Source organism: Neofelis nebulosa, chromosome 3 (assembly GCF_028018385.1).
Source record: "Neofelis nebulosa isolate mNeoNeb1 chromosome 3, mNeoNeb1.pri, whole genome shotgun sequence".
Taxonomy (NCBI): Eukaryota; Metazoa; Chordata; class Mammalia; order Carnivora; family Felidae; genus Neofelis; species Neofelis nebulosa.
In genome coordinates, this window is record NC_080784.1 from 143,658,455 (window position 1) to 143,683,363 (window position 24,909).

Consider the following 24,909-nt stretch of genomic DNA (forward strand, 5'->3'; position numbering starts at 1 on the left):
GTTAAATTGGCCTTTTTTAGGTGTATAGTTGCACACATTGTAACTCACACATACAATTGAGTAACCACCATAATACAGGATACAGAAAAAACTTCCTGATGTGATCTCTTAGCCACTGCTACCCTCACAAACCCTGATATGTCACTGTATAGTTTTGTCTTCTCAAAAATGTCATACAAATAAATAACAGTATGTAAACTTTCCTCTTTTCTTTCCTCTGTAATTTTTTAAAAACTGTGCTGAAAATACAAAAAATTTACCACTGTAATTATTTTGAAGTATACAGTTCAGTGGTATTAAGTACATTCTCATTTTTGTGCAACTCTCACCACCATCTACCTCCAGAACTTTTTCCATCTTTCTTGTCTAAAAGTAGGGCACCTGTCGATGGATAAATGGATAAAGAAGATGTGGTGTGTATATATATATATATATATATATATATATATATATATATATACACAATGGAGTATTACTCGGCAATCAAAAAGAATGAAATATTGCCATCTGCAACTATGTGGATGCAACTAGAGGGTATTATGCTAAATGAAATTAGTCAGAGAAAGACAAAAATCATATGACTTCACTCATATGACTTTAAGATGCAAAACAGATGAACATAAGGGAAAGGAAGCAAAAATAATATAAAAACAGGGAGGGGGACAAAAACATAAGAGACTCTTAAGTATGGAGAACAAACAGAGGGTTACTGGGAGGGGTTGTGGGAGGGGGGATGGGCTAAATGGGAAAGGGGCATTAAGGAATCTACTCCTGAAATCATTGTTGCACTATATGCTAACTAACTTGGATTTTAAATAAATACATACATACATACATACATACATACATACATACATACATAAGGGGCGCCTGTGTGGCTCAGTCAGTTGAGCAGCTAACTCTTGATTTTAGTTCAGGTCATAATCTGACAGTCGTGAGATCAAGCCCCGCAGCGGGGTCCACATTAGGCGTGGAGCCTGCTTGAGATTCTCTCTCTCCCTCTGCCCCTCTCCCACTCACGCTCTCTTTCTCTCAAAAAATTAAAACTGTGTACCCATTAAACACTACTTTCCCCATTCTCCCTTTCCCCATCCCCTGGCACACTTTAGAGATTTTGCATGTTCAGTTCCAGAACCACCACAATAAAGTGGAATATTGCAATCAAATGAATCACCGTTCTACTGTCTGTCTCTCTGAACAGGATGGCTCTTGGTACCTCAAATAAGTGGGATCATAGAGTATCCTTTGTCAACTGGTTTACTTCATTTAGCATAATGTCTTCAAGGTTCATACATGTTACATATAGCATGTGTCAAATTTCCTTCCTTCTTAAGACTGAAAAACATTCCATGGTACATACAGACATACCTCATTTTCTTAAGCTTCACTTTATTGTACTTTACAGACACTACATTTTGAAAGTTTGTGGCAACCCTATGTCGAACAAGTTAATTGGCACCATTTTTCCAACAGCATTTACTCAATTCATGCCTCAGTCATATTCTGGTAATTCTCACAATAGTTCAAACTTTTCCATTATTATATTTGTTATGGAGTCAATCGATGCAGGAAACTGCATTATTGACTTGTTTTAAGAAACTGCCACAGCCATCTCAACCTTTGGCAATCACTGCCCTGATCAGTCAGCACCCATCAGCATCAAAGCAGAATGTCTTGATATCAACAAAAAGATTACAACTCGCTGAAAGCTCAGATGATGGTTAGGATTTCTTAGCAATGAACTATTTTTTAATTGTTCTTTTAGACATAATGCTGTTCCACACCTTAACAGACCACGTATAGTATAAAAATAACTTTCATATGCAGTGAGAAACCAAAACATTCATTTGATTCACTTGATTGCAATATTCCACTTTATTGTGGTGGTTCTGGAACTGAACATGCAAAATCTCTAAAGTGTGCCTGAATATACGTTTTGTTTATCCATTCGTCTGTCATGGACACTTGGGTTGCTTCCACTTTTTGGCTATTTGAATAATGCTCTTATGAACATGGCTCTACATACACCTGAGTTCCTGCTTTCAATTCTTTTGGGTATATATAAGTAGAATCTATGGATCTACTGTAATTCTATGTTTAATTTTTTGAGGAACTGTCATGTCATTTTCCATGGCAACTGCACCATTTTATATCCCTACCAGCAATGCACAAGGGTCCCGATTTCTCTGTATCCTTGCCAACACTTATTTCTGGGGTTTTTTTGATAACAGCTATCCCAATAGGTGTGAAGCAGTATCTCACTTTGGTTTTAATTTGCATTTTCCTGTTGGTTAATGATGCCGAGCATCTTTTCATGTCTTTATTGGCCATTTGTATATCTTATTTGGAGAAATGTGTATTCAGATCGTTTGCTCACTTTTTGAATTATTTATCATTTTATTACTGAGTTACAGTGGCCCCCTTTATCCATGGGAAACAAGACCCCCAGTGGATGCCTCAAACTGAAGATAATACCAAACCTCTAAATTATGTTTTTTCCTATACATTCATATCTGTGATAAAGTTTAACTTACAAATTAAGCACAGTTAAGAGATGAACAATAATAAAATAGAACAATTATAACAATATTCTGTAATAAAAGTTATGTGAATGTGGTCTCTCTCAAAACATGTTATTGTACTATGCTCACCCTGGTGATGATAGGGGATGATAAAATGCCTACACGATAAGGTGAAGTGAGGTGAGTGACACAGGTGTTGTGATATAGTGTTAGGCTGTCAGTGACCTCCTGACAGTGCACCAAGGGACCATCTGCCTCCAGACTGCAGTTGACCATGGGGAACTGAAACTGTGGAAAGATAAACCACGGATAAGGGGGGACTACTGTATAAGAGTTCTTCATGTATTCTAGATACAAGTCTCTTACCATATATATATGATTTGCAGATATTTTCTGCTATTCATTTGGCTGCCTTTTCACTCTGATATTGTCCTTAGATGTACGAAACTTTTAAATTTTGATGAAGTCCAATTTATCTCTTTTGTCACCTGTGCTTTTGGTGTCAGTATATATAATCTTTTGAGACTACTTTCACTTGGGTTATAGAATGTAATCTTCTGGGATTCATTTAGGTGGTTCCATCAACAACTCACACCCTTTTTATCACTGAGTAGTAGTCCACTGTACGATGTACCAGACAGGTTTTTTTTTAATCCATTCACATATAGAAGGACAACTGAGTTTTTCCCAGCTTTTGATGATTATCAATAACAGTTCCTATAAACATGTGTTCAGATATTTGTGTGAACTTAAGTTTTGATTTTACTTTAAATGCTTCAACTCTATGGGATAAAACCCCAGAAAATTTGTGGGCTATACAATATATGTTTAGCTTTATAAGATACTACCAAACTGTTTCACAGAGTGGCTATACCACTTTGTACTTCTACCAGAGAAGTGTGAGAGTTTGTCCATAATTATATCATTATTTAAGTAATTTTCTGCATGACACTTCCTTCTTTTTGGGACACCAATAATATGAAAGTTAGATCTTTGTTACTGGCCTCTAGGACTCTAAGGCTTTATCTTTTTTTCCAATCTTTTGTCTTTGTTTCTCAGATTGGATAATTCCTATGATCTATTTTCAAGTTCTATCCTCTGTCATCTCTATTAATTTCATCTCCAGTAGTTCATAAACAACTTTCATCAGGTCCCTTTCCCAGGTTGATCTTCCCAGTACTTTCTGGTTCCCTGAGGCTCTCCTTTTGGAATCCTGCCCAGAAAGCTGGGGCTTTATTTACCCCATTTTGCTACTTATTCTCTGTAACTGTTCCTGCATTGGGAGCCAACTGACAGAACAGAAAGAGAAAAAAAGCAAAGACAGTGTGCCCTATCCTCTTGTGACCTCAGATCCTCCAGTCAGAAAGGAAGGTTCCCCTGTCTCAAATTTTAGGTACCTGTATCCTCTTCGGCACCAACTGTCCTCATTAGGATGCATTATCTCTATTTCTCAAGCCTGAGGTAAAGGGCTTCTCCCGCTCTGTCTGCACCAATGTCCACTTCTCAGTTTCAAACTATGTTGAGAACAGGTCATGTGACAACACAAGAGAAACATGGCAAACTCACCACCAGTAGTGAGTGGTGGTACTTCAAATTCTAGTCTTCCCTAATACACCTGCTACTATTTACTTTCAGAGTCTTCAAATAGCTACTCCATGCATTCTGTCCAGGTTTTATAATAGTTGCATTCAGTGCGAGACAGGTTGTCATGTGATTACATCATCTCACCTGGAACCACAACTTCAGGCTTATGTATTATGTATTTATATTTTAGGGTTGGCAAACTTTTTCTGCAAAGAACCAGATGGCAAATATTTTAGGCTTTTAAGGCCACATATGATTTTTGCTGCATATTCCTTTTTTTTAACACCCCTTTTTTAAAAGACCATCCTAAGCTCACAAGTAGTACAAAAACAGACCAAAGAGCCACTGTTTGCCAACTCCTGTATTAGAATACATTATTTGTCTCCAAATATATACAAATTCATGCAAAGACAAGTTGTGATATGAGTTATGCTTTACATCACTTTAACAAATTCCTTATCTTTGCCAAAATCTAAATGGGGGAAGGAGGGTGCTCTCAGGCAAAAGCAACTTTCATCATTGCTTATAATAAAGCTACTTAGAAAATGCTTAATTTTGTCCTTCTTTCTTTCTTTTTTTTTTTAAACGAGGCTCCACACCCAATGGGGGAGGTGAATTCATGACCCTGGAATCAAGAGTCAGAGGCTCTACCAACTGAGCCAGCCAGGTCCTCTTTATGTTTCTATTTAATATATTTGATAATTCACAATAGGGTCTTATTGGTGTTTTATTATTTACTGCAAATACTATATTAGTGAATGTTATTTGTTTGAAAGTAACACTAATGAAACTCACAAGGAATTATCTTTCAGATCTATTCAATTTCTTCTCCCAACATTTGAATAAAGACAGAATTCAGTAAAAGCTATCAAACTTATCACTGGCTTTTGAAATAAAGTTAACAGGGGCACCTGGGTGGCTCAGTCAGTTAAGTGTCCAACTTCAGCTCAGGTCATGATCTCGTCGTTTGTGAATTCGAGCCCCCTGTCAGGCTCTGTGCTGACAGCTCAGAGCCTTGAGTCTGCTTCGGATTCTGTGCCTTCCTCTCTCTCTGTCCCTCCCCTGCTTGTGCTCTGTCTCCCTTGGTCTCAAAAATAAATAAACATTAAAAAAAAATTTTTTTAATGAAATAAAGTTAACAAAAGAAAGCTGTTCATGCAATATACTGACAACTACTTATTAAAAAATGAATTAACAAACAAAGGGAAGCAAGTTGGTTTACTCCCCTTTTACATGTTATCACACAAATATTTTTCAGCATGTTATTCTATTAATCAGTGATCACTACATTATTGCGTTAATACAATGAATTAAAAAGAAAAGTTAGCTGTTTCTCTCAAATGTTATGGTTTTTCTTATGCTATAATTTATATCTGGTAAAAGGTGAAACTCACACTTTCAATTCCCAAAAGTTCTAGGAAATTATCTAATTTCATAACAGTATATAGGTAAGAAAACTAGAAGTGATAATAAACAATTTTTGATTTAATACTCCTACTGGGAAGAACACTGATAAATATCCATCCAAAAGATATAATGTAACAAATACTATAAGGATTATTCATCCCAGTTAAATATGCATAGCTCTCACAATAAGGGATTAAGCAGAATGCTGGCACATATTGGGTTCTGGATAAATAGTTTCTCTTTCCTCTTTTTTAGCCCCATATGCTTGGAGATCTAAGATCTATTGCCAATCTACTTCCTTCACTTCTTTTTTTTAATGTTTATTTATTTTTGAGAGACAGAAACAGGGCACGAGTGGGGAAGGAGCAGAGAGAGAGGGAGACACAGAATCCAAAGCAGGCTCCAGGCTCTGAGCTGTCAGCACAGAGCCCAATGCAGGGCTTGAACCCATGAACCTCGAGATCATGACCTGAGCTGAAGTCGGCACTTAACTGACTGAGCCACCCAGGCACCCCCGTCCCCCCTCCCCCTCCCCCGACTTCTTTCACTTTTAATATGAACAAGCACAGAATTTGACTTTACATTCTATAGTTTATTTTCTTCTCTTTTTAATTCCCTTATCTATGACACAGCATGCTGTAGTATACCACCAATAATGTAACAAAAGAGAAGCTAATTATCAACTGGAAGGAATGGAGAAAAAGGAGAGGGGAAGTAGCATTGAGCTATGAACCAATGGCCTACCACCTTTTATCCAACTGTTGCTTGTATCTAACTGCTTTAAGCAATATTCCTAGCTTGCCACTTTCTCAACTTATAGGCCTCACTGCTGTAAAATAACCCTTCAATTTCCAGGTACTATGTTATCCACAACTTGCTGTTCAACTGAACTTCAGCATATTCACTTTTCCTGTTGTAACATGTTTGCTAAAACTGGAGGCTCTGATTTCAACATAAGATTTTACTATGTTTACATTCCCTTGCCCTGAACTTGTTTATTTTTGTTATAATATACTTCAGCTTTTATCAGCTGCCACATTAACAATATTCTTGCCACAAAACAATTCACTATTACATAAGCAAAGTATAGTGATACATGCCTATGAATGAACCATGTCCACAACCTTAAAAAGGAGAGAAAAGCACATCAAAGTCATTGCCTTTATATTACGTGTGTCAAAGATCCAAGTATTTTTGAAATCTGAACAAGAAACACCAGTTAAATCAGGTCTTGGCATGATACAGTATAAATGTAAATCTGAGCTGTCTTGCCCTGTTTTTTTCCTTTCAGAAAATGAGTATAGGTTTTATCTGCCAATACCATTAACATTTACAAGTCTTCAAAATCTGGTTATTTATGTGATTGTAAAAGGGCTACAGCTGTTTGTATTTATTTATTTATTTTTTGAATGTTTACTTATTTTTGAGAGACATAGAAAGACAGAGTGCGAGCTGGGGAGGGACAGAGAGAAAGGGAGACAGAGAATCTGAAGCAGGCTCCAGGCTCTGAACTGTCAGCACAGAGCCTGAAGCAGGCCTTGAATTCAAGCCGTGAGATCACGCACGACCTGAGCCGAAGTCAGACACTTAACTGACTGAGCCACCCAGGGGTACCCCTACAGCTGTTTTTCTTTAATGTTATGATAACTGTGCATGTCAAAGCTGGTCTATGACAAATGTATATTTTAAAGATATTCTTCAAATTTTCGATCATATTCAGAGATGTTTTTAGAAGTCTTCCTCAGTCCAAATTATTCAAGGTTTTATGTTCTAAGTATATATTAATTAAAAGAATAGAGGGGTGCCTAGGTGGCTCAGTTGGTTAAACCTTGGACTTCAACTCAGGTCATGATCTCACAGTTCATGAGTTCAAGCCCTGAATCGGGCTCTGTGCTGACAGCTCAGAGCCTGGAGCCTGCTTTGGATTCTGGAATCTCTTCTGGAGTCTGCAGGAGTCTCCTTCTCTCTCTGCCCCTCTCCCACTTGTACTTTCTCTCTCTCTCAAAAATAACATTAAAAAAATTAAAAAAAAAAAAGAATAGAAATAGTTTCTAAACAGAAAAAGAACAAATGACATACATATTTTTAAAGTACATAGTTGCTTTAGAATACTCTCCTTTTTTTACTTGATTTTTTTTTTTACTTGATACTAGTGGGATATTGTCCTGTGATATAAGAAAATAAATAGGAAAAGTAGGACTCCATTCACTTAAAGGAGGAATCAGTGTTTCATAATAAACTTACTAATGCCACTAACTTGGAATTAGTAATAATTCAGAGACTGTCAAATGTTTTTAAAAAATTTATAATGTAACAGTTTAATAATATAAGATTAAAGAAAAACACTTAAACATCTTTAGAGAACAAACTTTTATATTAAAAATTGTTTTTAAATAAATAATTAATTAAAGATATGGCATTATTAACTCAGGCAACATCTACCAGACAGCTTTTGATTAGATACCTTATGTAATCAAAGTTAATTAACTCACATGTCACTGAGAAACTATTCTGTGGTATTCATTTCCCACTAATTCATACTAATTTTCCCATAAATTTAATTATATTTTCATCTTCCCAACATGTGGGTGGATAGCCAAAGAGAGAGGGAAGAGTAGAAATGAGGTAAGAAAAGCAAAAATAAAGAGAGGGAAGAAGAAAATAAAAAAGAAAAACTTCAAAGAGCTATTAAAAGAAAAAAATAAATAAAAAAGTAAAGAGAGGGTATGGAAGAAAGAAGGGAAAGGGGAACCTGACAATAAATCTGACTGCTAAACAGTACTACCACTACTGCTATTATTATTTTTACTATTATTGTTGTTGTTGTTGTTGTTATTGAACCAAGACTCATCTAATCTCCTCCTGTCAGAGTTCTGAAAGCCAAGTCAAGGGAGAAGAGGGCAGGGGATGGGGGGAAGAATTTCTCAGCATTCGGTATACATAGATTCACTTATCTCCATTTTCAATTTTAACTCCTGATCTCCCTCAGGTTAGAAACTCTCTCTTTTAATCTTTCCAACCATCTGCCAGCATGGGAAAGGGCAGTTACCCAGTGTCATGAAGTATGTAAGAATCTTCAATAGTTTTCAACGAATCTCCCTTATTTCAGAGGTCTCTTGCCCCATTCCCAGACATGCCACTAACACCTGGTTCCAGAAGTATCTAAAGCCAGATCCTGAGCCTTTTTAAAGATTCTGAAATTTAGACTGTACTAATTTTTTGGCTTTCTCCATTGCTGACTTACATTTGCATTTTCTAATCAGTTATCACTGTGGTGTTCAATCCACTATCTTTACCTGGAAGGCTCATAATACATGCTATTTTCAAGTGTCATTGGTATACTTGAAAACAGACTATTAATGTTATACCACAGGCCACAATGAAAGACTCAAGAAATTTTTAAAAGTAGAAACTACAAAGGGTGCATTCTTCAACAATAAGGCAGTCAAACTAGAATACAACAAAAAGTTAAACAAGCTAAAAAAAATTCCAAATTTTAAAATATTCTGCCAAATAAGTTTAAAAAGTACCATGACACATTATTTTAAAAATGACAAAAAAAACCTAAATATAAAAACATATAGAGAGCCAAATTCATATTTAAACTCTTTCATTAAAAAAAATAAAAACTCAAATCTCATACAAAATTTAGAAAATTAAAAAACCAACAAGAGCAAAAATCTCAGGATAACAGGATAAAGAAAAACAACAAATCAATAAATTATAAATAGAAAAAGTACCAATAAATAAATTCTAAAAGCCATATTAAGAAATAAAACTACTTTGGGGGCACCTGGGTGGCTTAGTCAGTTAAGCATCCGACTTCAGCTCAGGTCATGATCTCAGTTTGTGGGTTTGAGGCCCCCGTCAGACTCTGTGCTGACAGCTCAGAGCCTGGAGCCTGCTTTGGATTCTGTGTCTCCCTCTCCCTCTGACCCTCTCCTGCTTGCACTCTGTCTCTCTCCCTCTGTCTCTCTCTCAAAAAACTAAATAAACATTAAAATAAAATTTAAAAAAATTACTTTGGAAAGCATATACACATAGGAGAATGTTCTAAGGTTCTGCATGAGAAAATATTTAGGGGTGAAGTGTTACGATGTCTGCAACTTAATTTTATGTGTTTCAGAAAATAAAAAGGATATCTACTATGTTCGCTAAGCAAACTACTTTTACTACTTTTTCTAAGCAAATGCAACAAAAGTGGTGAATTTAGGTGATGAGAATATAGTATGTAGGTGTTCATGGTACTATTCTTTCAACTTTTCCATTCATTTAAAATTTTTCAAAATAAAAAACTGAAGAAAAATATGCAGACATTGGGGGTATTTACAAATAAGAGCTTAACTAGAAGAATTTATAAAGCAATAAATTCCAAGAAAATGTGTGGTATTTAATTTCTTTACTTTCTTACCAGAAATGTAATGAATATGGTTTAATTGCCTTTCAGATTTTCTTTTCTAAAGTGCTATGAACCAAAGGAGCCTGCAGTGTTCTCCAATAAAATGAAGATAAAACATCAAGATTCCTGATTTTATGGTTTTTCATAAAATATTATAATGAAAAATCAACTTTATTTTAACATTTATTTATGAAAGAGAGAGAGACAGAGCGTGAGCAGGGAAGGGGCAAAGAGAGAGGGAAACACATAATCCGAAGCAGGCTCCAGGCTCTGAGCTATCAGTACAGAGCCCAACGCAGGGCTCCAACTCAGGAAAAGGCAAGATCACGACCTGAGCCTAAGTTGGATGCTCAACCAACTAAGCCGCCCAGACCCCCCCCTGAAAAGTCATTTTAAAAATCCTCACTTTAGGGGTGACTGGGTAGCTCAGTTGGTGAGGTATATGACTCTTGATTTTGGCTGAGGTCATGTTTTCACTGTTGACAAGATTGAACCCTGTGCCGGGCTCTGTGCTGACAGCATGGGGCTTGCTTGGGATTCTCTCTCTCTCCCTATCTCTGCCACTCCCCAGCTCATGCTCTCTCTCTCAAAATAAATAAACATTTTTTAAAAAATCCTCACTTTAGGGGTGCTTGGGTGGCTTAGTCAATTAAGCATCTGACTCTTGATTTCAGCTCAGGTCATGATCCTGGGTCATGGGATCCAGCCCTGCGTCAGGCTCCACACTGAGCGTGAAGCCTGCTTGGGATTCTCTCTCTCACTCTCTCTCTCTCTCTCCTTTGCCCCTCTTCCCCACTAGCATGCTTACATTCTCTCTAAAATTAAAAAAAATTTTTTAAATCCTCACCTTATGTACCTGTATACTAGAAAATAATTCCTTTGAAAAGTTAGAAAAAGTTAACTGAAAATATATAGTAGGCCCTCATTAACCATTCTTTTGAAGGTCAAACACATTTTATAAAGTATGGAAAATTCTGACAAGTTGCTGTGCTGACAGCAAAACACTTAATAAAGAAGCCAAAACTACAAAAACAAATTAATCTGAAACTAAGGAGATTCACAGCACATTGCACCCTTTAAAAGGTCCAGTGCTCATTACAATGCAAATCTATGTCTTTATCCTTAAACTTGATCCAACTTTGTTAATCACAAAAGATTTTTCAACTAGAATTCATTTGAAAATCAAAGCCTAAAACCTATGAAAACTATAATAAGTACTTTTACATATGTAAGATACTAATAAACTGGACTCAGACATAAAAGTTAGCTTAGTTGCTATTTGAAAACATATATACAGAAACACGGGTCTGGTTTTATAGGCTCTTTTAGGAGTATGTATAATAGGCCATGAGAGGCATATAATTCATTATGATATTAAATAGTATGATAGGTTAAATACACCAAGTAAGCAACTATAAATTTTCCTTTAAACTATAGTACATGTCCTCTCTTCTGGATAAATGCTTTCTACTACAAGTCTTAATGTGCCATATTTTATAGCTCTAGTAATTTCTTCCTAATGAAAAGTTCTGTCCCTTGATCTGCACCGTTCTCAGCACTACAACATTATCATGCTTGTTTCTGAAATATGTGAGACAGTCAACATTAACTAAAGTGAAAGGAGACAGAGAACATTTTAGTATTTGATAAATATAAAAGTACTCTATGTATCTCTGTAAGATGGAAAATCCAATATTAATAGAAAATTAGAAAGAATTTTTACCTTAAAATAAGGGAAAATAAGAAATAAAGGAAAATAATAAGAGAGCATATCAACAAGGCAGCTGTCCTATAATTAGAAGTGTTCTGAAAAAGTAGGCTAGAGGCCAAGTATGTTAAATCACACAAGAAATCTATCAGTGAGAAAAAAATAAGGCATGTTCTGAAAGCCTCACAGCTAACATAAAATGGATTTGCGGTATGTTATAAAATACTAATAGGCACCCTGTGAAAAGTACTTCAAAGTCTTTATTCTGGCAGGTTTATGCTTTAATATCTGGACACAGTTTAATTTTGTTGTGTAATGTCAAAATATACACTAGGCTAAGCATTCATATAAATAGAGGACAGGATTCTTAACTCTGACTCTCATTCTGAGAAATTCGACAAATTAAAATTTTTACTTTCAATATTACTCCATTAAGATTGTTTGAAAAGTTAGGTCTAAATCAGTCAAATTTTTATAATAGAAGACATTGATTCACTATCTATACATTTAAAATGGCTTTTAATTATTTCCAACTGATCTTCAATTGGCAGCAGCTTTTGTTATTCATACATTTGTACATTCATTCATTCAACAATTACTTATTGAGTACCTATGATTTACTGGGGATACAGCAACAAACAAAATGAACAAAAATTCCTTTCATTTTCTTATTCTTTAAGGTTTCTTGGCTCCCCTTGGCTGTACCAAAACCTTAATTGTTTCCCAAATCCAGCCAGTCTTTTTTTAAATAAAGTTTTTTCTGGGCACATGGCCACTCAGCTAGCACAGACCTTCAGCTAAAGCCATGTGAATTAGTTCTGAAGCACGGTATGTGGGCAGAACTGATGAGGTCAGTGGTTCACATGCTTGAAAGAAAGATGCTTTCTCTCCACCTCCTTCTTGCCTCCTTCACACAGGCTACACATGTTATTGGCAAGATTCAACCACACAGAATAAAAAATGCTGGGAGATGGGAAAACAGCAACAGCAACAACAACAACAAGGGCGGGGGGAGGGGGGGGGTAGGGTGCGGAAAGGGAAAGAACCTTGACCCCTGGATGACTCTGGGACAGAACAGCCCTAAGCTACCCACCAACTGGCTCAAACCTGGGAGAAAAGTAAGTTTCTACAGTGGTTAACTCACTGTTATTTGGTCCCTTAAAACAGCTGAACCAATAGAGATGTATAGCAGTCCACTTGTCATTTTGTGTATTATTACGAAAAACGATCCTTAATTTATCTGGTATATATTTTCAAACTCCTCATAGAAGCCATCCTTGACCTACTTGCTGCTATGATTACATAAATCACTGCTCTTTTTTTTTTTTAATGCAACTACTTCACATTTTATACATATTTCTATTTTTACACTTATCACACTGTCCTATAATTTATTTCCACACTTATCTCACTACTAGGTATCTTTCTTAAGAAAAAAGGTCTTGGGGCGCCTGGGTGGCTCAGTCGGTTGAGCGTCCGACTTCGGCTCAGGTCACGATCTCATGATCCGGGAGTTCGAGCCCCACGTCGGGCTCTGGGCTGATGGCTCAGAGCCTGGAGCCTGCTTCCGATTCTGTGTCTCCCTCTCTCTCTGCCCCTCCCCCGTTCATGCTCTGTCTCTCTCTGTCTCAAAAATAAATAAACGTTAAAAAAAAAAATTTAAAAAAAAGAAAAAAGGTCTTATTCTTTTTTTGTATCACATTGTGTCTGGCACAGAGTCAGTACTTATTATTTGTTAAATAAAATTTATACATTAAATTGGTTGTTTCTTGTTTTTATTTTTTTATTTTTTAAATTAGGTTGTAAATGAACTAATTTTTCCTATTCAGAGATAGAGTTTAAGAAAAATCAATAAATGAGGATTTTTTTTATGTACGAAGCAGTGAAAATCTCTAGTTCTTTATGGGTCAGAAAAATCAGTCCCAAACACTGGATAGAAAAGACCTTATTTTCAGTAATTAGCAAATGCCAGGCAATCTCAGTGTTTGTAAACACTTCAATTTCACAAGCAGTCAACTTTTAATGACCATAGGTCTTGTCAATTTCATTTAGTAGGCACTAGCAAGTCATGGTAGAGGTGAGCCAGACAGGGTCCACAGCAAAGGGAGTCATGGGAGCCCACACACAAAAAAAGAGAGTGGTGGAGAATCAGGACAGGCCTAGAAAAGTGAGAAAAAAGGAGCAAGAATGGGGAGGGGAGGTACATGAGGAAACTCAGAATCTTAACAAGTAGAACAGAAGACTGGAACCCAAGAAGAAAACAATGGTAATGTTTACCTTGGAATTTTTAGGCTGTTAAAAGTACACACAGACTCACACACACACCAGTAATGTATCACCTAACAAACTGATAGAATGATTACATTTGATAATATCTAATGCTGGTGCGTGAGGCACCATAACACACCATTTGATGAATTATAGATTAGTGTAAACACTTTAGAGGGTAATTTAGCAATACTTACAATAAATTTTTGAATATACATTCTATTTCTAGAAATTTATCTTATGGGTATACTTGGCAAAAACCAGCAATATATATTTGTAAGAATGTCATTAAAGTATTAATTTGTAATAGCAAAAAATTGGACATGATCTAAATGTCCATTGATAGCAAACTGATTCTTGTACATGCACACCAGGGAATACAACTCTACACAACCATTAAAAAAAAAAACATAGCAGATCTCTTTGCATCTTTGAAGATATCCATGCTATTTTAAGTGGAAAAGAAAGGTATGGAACAGTGTGTGTGGCATAATACCTTGTATGTAAGTAAATTTTTCTAAGGGTGTTTATGCTATGCTTTAACATTTCTAGAATGACAAAAAGCTATTCTTTTAAAGTTTATTTATTTTTAGTAATCTCCACACCCAACATAGGGCTCAAACTCATGACCCCGAGATCAAGAATTGCATGCTCTTCCAATTGAGCCAGACAGGTGCCCCAACAAAAAACTATTAATAAAAGTTCTAGAAGAAAACATTGCAGGGAGAGGGGCTTTAGTGTTTCCTTTTTGTAAACTGATTAAATTTAACCAAGTGTATATATTAATTTGAAAATTGTTAACTGTCAACAGAGTTGACAGAGTCCAGGCAGCAGAATTATGACTATTATATACCGTTTTTCTATATTATAAACACATACAAATCCTTTTAAAATGATCTAATTAGTACCTGAAATCAAACTACTACTATTTAGAATATATACACTAGCCAGGTATATAATTATGTCTCAACATTTTAAAGACTCTACATTAGTTTCATTTCTTTTTCATGAAAAGAACCATAATTTTTAAAACTTAGGGCTCAGTTAAAGTGCTTTTTCTCCCCTGTGAATCTTTTAGTTTTATGCTTTAAAATCTTTCCCTTGAATTTGATCACTTAGCAGCTTACTTTTATCCCAACCAACATATTCTTCACACTATGAGAAAAGGTGACTACATGACAGTAATATAACTGACTGAAAAATTAAATATTCCAGTGATGACCTGTTGTGTGTGCATGATGTTCAACATATCATTTAAAAGACATTTTCATTGATAGGAGCACATGATCTGATAGCACGCAGTCACAACCAATTTCATGAATATGTAAATTATAGGTACAAATGGTAGGAAAGATTAGGAAAGAAACTAATTTACCTGTAAGTAACATTGCTGACAAGTGTTAGATATTGGCTGGCTATAAGAGCATTTGCAGTTTTGATGTACAAAGGCATTAGTGTTGAGTTCTAATACCCAAGATACTAATCTTCACGTCAGATAACTAAGAAAGATCATTCAATTGATTATACTTATCACATTAATACAGAAGGAAAACCAGCTAAACTAATCAAGATCAATTTCATGTTCCATCAATACTAGAACTGGATCTTAAAGCAATGTGGCAGTATAGACCCTTTGAGAATTGTAACAAGGGATATCAAAATGATTTAACTAATGTAAGATAATCTCTCCTCTACAGGCAAATAGAAACACAAAATTAATACATGTCACTCTTCCAAAAACACCTTTCTAGATCAAGGGTCAGCAAATCTCTTTCTCTAAAGATCCAGAATTTAAATATGTCAGGCCTTGTGGGCCACATACAATCTCTGTAGCAAATTTTTTGTTTTATTTTTTACAACGCCTTGAAGTTGTAAAGAGCATTCTTAATCACAGGCTGTACAAAAACAATCCACAACTGTATTTGTCCCATGGGCTATAGCTTGTTGACGACCTCTGCTCTAGACACCTTCCTTCCTTCTAGATACCACAATGAGGAAGCCTAATAGGCATGTGATGCTGTCTGTGCTCCTTCATCTGCATACTGCATCTGAATCTAGTCCTCACATCACACAGGGGGCAAAAACGAACAAAAACCTTCACATCTTCAATATTTCCAACTATATTTCCAACATCACTCATGGAAATCTCAAACTTTTAAGGAAGATACATTACTTTGCTTAAAATCTTTTTATCTCTGATAATAAATAAAATTCATATAATAGTTATATCACATACAATTGTAAACACATTTCTGTTCCTTTTTAAGTAACTATAATGAGGTATACCTGACATACTCTACATTTTTATTATCTTGATTGAGTTGTATTTTGCATATCATATTATTCACCATTTTCTAATTTATGTTTCCAATGACTTTTTAGTAAGCTCATCAGGTTGTGCAACAATCACCATAAATCAGTTTTAAAACATCTTCATCATCCCAATATCACCCTCATGCACATTACTGTTAATGCCTATACTTACTGCTCCTGCCCCCGCCCAAGGCAACCACTCATCTACTTTTCATCTTTTCATATAAATGGTATCACATAGTATGTGGTTTCTATGTCTGATTTCTTTCACCAAGCATGTTTTTGTGATTCATCCACATCAGAGCATGTATCCATAATTCATTCCTTTTTATTGCTAAACAGTATTCCTCAGGATATGTTACACATTCTTAAAGTGTCAATTAATTAAGTTTTGACATATGTATATACTCATGAACACATCACCAGTCAGGATAACAAACATGTCCATCATCCCCCAAATTCCTTGTGGTCCTTTGTAATCCCGCCTTCCCATCCTTCCCCATTTACCTATGCCCAGAGAAACTACTGGTCTGCTTTGTGTCACTACACAAATTCACATTTGTGAGGATCTTACATAAATAGAATCATACAGTGTGTACTCCTTTTGTCTGGCTTCTTTCACTCAGTATCATCTTTTCTAAATTCATCCATGTTAAAGTATGTATCAATCATGTGTTTTTTGCTAAATACTCTATTCTATTGTTTATACATTCACCTATTGAGGGACATGTAGAATGTTTCCAGTTTTTAGCTATTACAAATAAATCTGTTATAAGCATTTGTTCAAAAGCCTTTGTATGGGGGTGCCTGGGTGGCTTAGTCAGTTGAGCTTTGGCTCAAGTCATGATCTCACAGTTCATGGGTTCGAGCCTTGTATGGGGCTCTGTGCTGACAGCTCGCAGCCTGGAGCCTGGAGCTTGGTTGGGATTCTGTGTCTCCCTCTCCCTCTCTGCCCCTCCCCTGCTCATGCTCTGTCGCTCTCTCAAAACTAAATAAACACTAAAAAAAAAAAAGTCTTTGTATGCACATATGTTTTCATTTGTCCTGGGTAAATATCTAAAAGTGGATCATCTAGCAGGTGGATGTTAAACTTCTTAAACTGCCAAGCTGCCAAACTGTTTGCCAAAGAGGTTATATCATTTTACACTGCCACAGCAGTATAGTGTTCCAATCTCTCCATACCCTTACCAATACTTGCTATGGTCAGTCTTTTTAATTTTAATCATTCCAGTAGACGTATAGTGATACCTCATTGTGGTTTTAATTTGTATTTCTGTAACAAATAATAATGTGGAGCATCTTTTAGTTTGTCATCTGTTTGTCACACCTTGATGAGGTATGTTCAAATTTTTGCTGATTTTTATTTTTCTAAACGTTTATGTATTTATTTGAGAGACAGTACAAGTGAGGGAGGGGCAGAGAGAGAGGTAGAGAGAGAATCCCAAGCAGACTCCGCACTGAGAGCGCTACACGAGGCTCAATCCTACAACCGTGAGATCAGGACCTGAACAGAAATCAAAGAGTTGGACGCTTAACTTACTGAGCCACCCAGGTACCCTTTTTTATTGATTTTTAAAACTGGATTGTTTTATTATTGAGCTTTGAGAACTCTTTATAAATTGTGGATTTATCAGTTATATGATTTGTAAATATTTTATCCTGGTCTGTGATTTATCTTTGAATTCTCTTAACAGTGTCTTTTCAAGAGCAAACACTTAATTTTTATACAGTGCAATTTATCAATTTCTTTTATGGATCATGCTTTACATGTCACATCTAAAAAAAAAAAAAAATTCCCTAACTCAACTTTTTCTTCCAGAAATTGTATGGTTTTAGGCTTTACATTTAAGTCTTTGATACATTCTGAGTTAATTATATATGGAACAAAGTTATGGGTCAAAATTCATTTTACTATATACAGATACACAATTGTTCTGGTACCATTTCTTGAAAAGACTAATGTTTCTCCATTAAAAATGGCTTTGCAACTTGTTTTAAATCAGGTGTCCATATGTATGTTGTTTTGGGTTTCTTGGCACTCTGGTCTATCCCATTATCATTTTGTGTTTTTTGACGTCAATATCACACTATCTTAAATACTATAGCTTTATAAATCTTGAAATCAGGTAGAACGCTAACTTTGTTCTTTGTCAAAGTTGTTTTGGCTTTTCTAGATCCTTTGTATTTCCATATGCATTTAAATCAACTTGCCAGTTTCTACAAAAATTAAAAAAAAGGCTAAATAGAATTTTAATGGAGAATGTGCTGAATCCATACATTACTTTGGGGACCTGATATCTTAACAATATTGGGTTTACTGATCCATAAACATGGTATACCTCGTCATTTATTAGATCTCCTTTAATTTCCCTCAACTGTTTTGAAACTTGCAGTATATGGATCTTTCACATCTTTTGTCAGATTTATCCCTAAGTATTTCCTAGTTTTTGGTATTAGTATAAACTGTATTATTTTGAATTTTAATTAAAAAAAATTTTTTTAATGTTTATTTATTTTTGAGAAAGAGAGAGAGAGAGAGAGAGAGAGAGAGCACAAGTCAGGGAAGGGCAGAGAGAGAGGGAGACACAGAATCCGAAGCAGGCTCCAGGTTCCAAGCTGTCAGCACACAGCCTGGCACGGGGCTCGAACCCACAAACTCTGAGATCATGACCTGAGCCGAAGCCAGTCGCTTAACCGACTGAGCTACCCAGGTAGCCTGAATTTTAATTTCTAATTGTTACTGTTATGTAGAAGCAAAATTGATTTTTGTGTATTTGTATTCTATAACCTTTCCTAACCTACTTATTTGTTTTAGTAGCTAGATCATATCATCTGCAAATAATAACTAATTTACTTTTTCCTTTCTAATGAGGATGCCTCTTTTTTTGCCTGATTGCACTGCCTAGAATCCTTAGGTCAATGCTGAACTGAAGCAGTGACAGTGGATATCCTTGTCTTGTTCCTGATCTTGGGAGGAGAGTATTCAGTTTTTCACCACTAAGTATAAAGTCAGCTGTTGTATTTTCATAGATGCCCTTTATCAGGTTGAGGACATTAACTTCTCTTCCTAGTTTGCTGAGACTTTTTAATCAGGAATGAATGCTGGATTCTGTCAAATGCTTTCTCTGTATCTACTGAGATGATCAGATGACTTTTGATTTACAGTTTGTTAATACAGTGAATTTTAATGACTGATCATCGAATGTTAAACATTGAATGTTATCATTCTTAGGGTAAACCCTACATGGTGATGACATGATATCCATTCTATATATTGCTAGGCCCTACTAGCTAAAATTTAGTTTATAATTTTGATATCTATGTTTATGAATGATATTAGACTGTTATTTTCTTTGCCTGGTTTTGGTATTAAGGTAATGGTGATTGTCTTAGGTGAAAGAGTAAATCAGGTCCCTGTTACTCTTTGTTGGCCAAAAGCAGAAGTTTGCTTTATACTTATTATGTCATTATTTCATCTATCCCTTCCTATTTTAGAAAGTACGTGTTATTATTAACTTCTTTTTGCATTTAGGAGAAATGGAGAATGGGGGAAAACTGAGGCTCAGAGACCAAGGTAACATGATTCTAATCTGGAATTAGGATTCTGATTCCAGACAGTATGAATTTAAATTTTTTTTTTTTTTTCAACATTTTTAATTTATTTTGGGACAGAGAGAGACAGAGCATGAACGGGGGAGGGGCAGAGAGAGAGGGAGACACAGAATCGGAAACAGGCTCCAGGCTCCGAGCCATCAGCCCAGAGCCTGACGCGGGGCTCGAACTCACGGACCGTGAGATCGTGACCTGGCTGAAGTCGGACGCTTAACCGACTGCGCCACCCAGGCGCCCCCCAGACAGTATGAATTTAAAACCCACTCTCTTAATCTCCTACTATAACATTCATGTAGTATCCAAAAAAATTCTTTTTAAACACAGAAATTAATTTCTTTTTCATTAAGAAAAAGCATTCTATCTCTAAATGATACAAGTAGTCTGACCTGGAGCTCATGTAATCAATCACTTAATCACTATGGTATTTGTTGAGAAGAATGAATGCCAAGGTTTCTTATACACTGAGTCAGGATCCATATAAAGTATTAACTACTGAATATATTGAAAACCTTACTTAAGAAAAAGAACGGATCCAGATGGAAAGAAATAATCTTATAGATGTCCTATAGTCTCCAAAAGTCCAACCAATACAGGAAAAATAATTACTGCTACCATTTCAAGTTTTTATTTAATTTTCAAAACCACATTGTAAAATAAACATTGCTACACAAATTCTATAGGTCAGGAAATCTAGACACAACAACATTAAGAAACTTGTTTAAAGTCTGCTATCCTGTAAATAGTAAGACAGGTATTCAAACCTAAGTCTCTACAGCTCTAGAAAATCCTCGTAAAATTGGCATTTTTTGTTTTTTACATTACGATGTTGTCATCCCAAACAAATAAGAAGCATTGACAAGGGCTTTTTGGAAATACGGAAAGTGCAACATCAGATTCTAGCAGACCACAATGCCATACAAACTGGTACTAGGCTTTGATGGTAATAATGGCAATGAGGGGTTTCCCAATCCCTGATGAGATTAAACCTGTTTTGTCCTCTTTCTAAAGCAAGTTCTCCTTCCATAAAACAAGTTGAGTGCCTTTTCTCTACTTCTGATGATCTATAGTGGGAATAGCTCAATTAGCTTAGACTACTAGCTTAGATTACTAGCTATAATGCAGAATTCCTCTTTTTTTTTTTTTAAGTTTATTTATTTTGAGAGAGAGAATGAGAGAGCAAGCAAGCAGGGGAGGGGCAGAGAGAGAGAAAGAGAAAGGGGGAGAGAGAGAATCCCAAGCAGGCTCCACACTGCCAGTGCTGAGCCCAGTGTGGGGCTCAATCTCATGAACACTAAGATCATCACCTAAGCCAAAATCAAGAGTCCAACATTTAACCATCTGAGCCACCCAGGCACCCCCTAACACAGAATTCCTCTTAAGAGCAGGATGAGTAGAGGAATAACAGCTATTCAAATAATTCCAGGCATGAGGCAAGATGATTCTGGATAAAAAGCCTGGACTGAAAAGACTGCCAGTGTTCAAATACCTATTCTGCCTCATACTAGACCTTGAAAAATTACTTGACTTCTTGGAGCTTCCATGCCTTCATCTATACAATGGGGATGATAATTTTCCTCTCATAGTATAGAAGATTAAAAGAAAGAATATATGAAGAGTGTTTAGAATAGTGCCTGGCACTTGCTAGGCACTTTTAAATTTTTACTATCAATATCACCATTATTCCTATGGTTACTGAACAGGAAAAAAAATATTTTGAGATTCTTTAGCATAAAATAAGATATTAGCAGGGCACCTGGGTGGCTCAGTCAGTTGAGAGTCCAACTCTTGGTTTTGGCTCAGGTCACAATCTCATGGTTTGTTAGTTCATGGAACACCGGGGCTCCATGCTATCGCCTGCTTGGGATTCTCTCTCTCTCCCTCTCTCTCTCTCTCTGCCCCTGCCACCTCCCACCCACCTCAGCCCACACACACATTCTCTCTCTCTCAAAATAAATAAACTTAAAAATAAAGAAGATTTGAACAAATAACTACATATCTAAAAACATAGTCCTATAAACTGGATATTATCTATAACAATGTTCTCGGGGCACCTGGGTGGCTCAGTCAGTTAAGTGTCCAACTTCAGCTCAGGTCATAATCTTACAGTCGTGAGCTCGAGCCCCATGTCAGGCTCTGTGCTGATAGCTAGGAGCCTGGAGCCTGCTTCAGATTCTGTGTCCCCACTTTCTCTCTGCCCCTCCCCCACTCGTGCTCTGTCTCACCCTCTCTCAAAAATAAATAAATGCTAAAATTTTTTTAAATAAACTTCACATGAATCCTTAATTATTTCAAAATAAAAGAAATCTTGCAGAATGTTCCCTTCAAAAAAATAGCGTCCTAAAAACAGCTTTGGAAATTGAGTTCCAAGATCTTCTATAAGTAGGCAAACAGTTTTTAAAACACAAGCAGGGATAATGAAAACAATTCATAAAAATAAAGCAAATCACTCAATTCCATTAAAGTAGTATTAAATACCTACAATGGGCTCAGCATTATGCAATGTCCCACAAGGGATATATAAGATCTAACTATACTCTCAATAAGCTTAGAATGTTAGAGAGCAAAAAATACATATATAGAATAATCAAATAAGACAAAGTACAAGTAATTATCATTGAAGGGCACATGAAAGAATTCTCAAGTACTATTCAAATTTATAAGTTCAACCTATAGAATAAAAAATTATCCATCTGTATATTTAATGCTATTCCTGATACTAGTGCTAAGAACAAGTTTGAAGGACTTGTCACTTAACAGTCAAGTTTCAAACAATTAAAAAAAAATGGTTATTTAGTAATTTCCATTGTAACTTACTGTTGCTATTTTGGTCTTGAGAAAGTTCTCCCTTTCTTCATCTACCTTAATTTCATGTCCAGTTTTAAATAATTCAAGCATTTTGGGGATGTCACGGCCAATGGACTCTGGTTAGAAAAATTAAAAATCCAAAGTTATCACTACATATAAACAAGTAACAAAAACTACTCAATAAGAGAAACATTCATCGGGTATTAAGATATAGCAAACAAGTTGTGGCAGACAGACTTTAGAGTGGCCCCAAGATGCCCATTTCCTGGTGTTTATGCCCTTTCATGATCTCCACCCCCTGAGTGTAGATGGGTGCAGCAGCTTGCTTCTAAACCAAGAGACAGAATGCTTATATGTACTTGATTACATTACATAAAACTGTAACGCCCATCTTGGAGGAGACTCTCTTCTTTACTAGCTTTGAAGAAACAAGCTGCAATGTTGTAAGTAGACATATGAAAAGGGCCACAAGACAAGAAAAGGAAGCCCTCAATCTAGCAACCTGCAAGGAACTGAATCCTGCCAACAATCCACATGAGTCCAAAAGCAGATCCTTCCACAGTCAAGTCTCAGATGAAACCACAGCCCTGATACTTTGAAGCTTTACTAGACACAGAAGCAGAGGACCCAGCTTAGCTGTACACACATTCCTAACAGACAGAAACCACGAGATAGAAAATGTGTGCTATTTTAAGCCATTAAATTTGTTATAATATTGTTGCACAGTAATAACCAACAGATAAGTATATGCAAGGATGATACTTATCATACTTTAAAAACATTACGGACAGGGGCACGTGGGTGGCTCAGTCAGTTGAGCGTCCAACTTTGGCTCAGGTCATGATCTCTTTGTGAATTTGAGCCCCGCATCGGGCTCTGTGGTGACAACTCAGAGCCTGGAGCCTGCTTCAGATCCTGTGTCTCCCTCTCTCTCTGCCCCTCCCCCACTTATGCTTTGTCTCTCTCTCTCTCTCTCAAAAATAAAAAAAAATTAAGTTAAAAAAAATTATAAAAAAATTTAAGGACAAATTAAAATCTGTAAGATTTTTTATGAAAAAAAACTAACAGCAAAGTCTTGAAATCTTCTAAGAACTTTTTACTTACTGGTGCACCTAAGTGGCTCCTCTCTCCTTTCTCTCTCTCCTCTCTCTCTGCCTCTCCCCAACTTGGGTTTTCTCTCTCTCTCAAAATAAATAAACTTAAAAAAAAAAAGATGGGAGATTTTATACCAAGTTTGTAAGCTGACAACAATGATTTAGGAAAGTGTCTAAGAAAACTGACAATGTAGCAGAGAGAAAGGAGAGGGGAATCCAGTGCACAAATGAAGAGGGTTGGCCTCTGGTATGAAGATAGACTCTTCATTTATAGTGACAGGAAGGAAGATGTTGTGGTCATAGATTCAGGTTAGTCAAAATAACTCTTGAGCTCTCACTATGTGTAAGGCACTACTCTTAAGAAAGAAATGTAAGTAGAGATACAGATGATTTAACCAGGTACCTGTTTTTTTGTACACCACTATTAGCATCTTGCTGTTTATATTACACTAGTGGTCATATGGTTTAGTACTAGCTACATCAGAATGTTATACTAAAAAAGTAGCATTTTATACTAGTTTTTCCATCTGCCCGTCCCTTTTCTCCCTATCAATTACAATTAGATTGTAAGTTCCTTGTGGATAACTGCTTTCATTCAGTGAAGTGTTCCTGAACAACTCCCCAGATGATCCTTGGAAGTTATATATGCTGAAGATATACTGTGCTCTCTATAGAATGAGATCTTCATGTTGACTTACCATGGGGAGAATTTTTGGAGACATATATGATTGGTGTGTTTTTTGGTAGTCACACATTTCTCATAATATTTATTGTTCTTAAAATAATTCACATTTTCTATGTAGAAAATTGAAAATTTTTCAAGTTATCGTGTCATGAAACATAAAAAACATGTATTTTTATTTTATTTTATTTTTTATTTTTTTATTTTTATTTTTTTTTAAAAAACATGTATTTTTATATATTAAATTTGAGTTAAATGTTAATGACTAAACAGTAGGAAGGTGGAGTTTATTTTTGAAGTCTTCAGTGTGACCCTTTGAATATTCTTAATTTTTAACTTGATTTCATTTTTCTCCTTTCTACATCCAGTTCTTTGTCTTTCTACCGTAATGGAGGAAAAAGTGACATTAGAATCCAATAAATTTAGTTTCAATTCTTAGCTCTTTTTTCATGTCAGCTTCTGTAGCCATATGAGTAATAATGAGCTGCCTCTAGACTGTGATTATTATTTCTACT

General features: G+C 35.8%; 1 protein-coding gene across 3 annotated transcripts in view; it reads right to left on the bottom strand.

Moving 5' to 3' along the window:
• The window catches only part of MRPL1 (mitochondrial ribosomal protein L1), a 98,794-nt gene that overhangs the window by 20,010 nt on the left and 53,875 nt on the right, over positions 1-24,909 (bottom strand). For all 3 annotated transcript variants that reach the window (XM_058722164.1, XM_058722165.1, XM_058722163.1), the window contains exon 7: positions 22,628-22,734. In XM_058722164.1, coding sequence (XP_058578147.1) covers positions 22,628-22,734 — 107 coding nt within the window. The remainder of the gene's footprint in view (positions 1-22,627; positions 22,735-24,909) is intronic.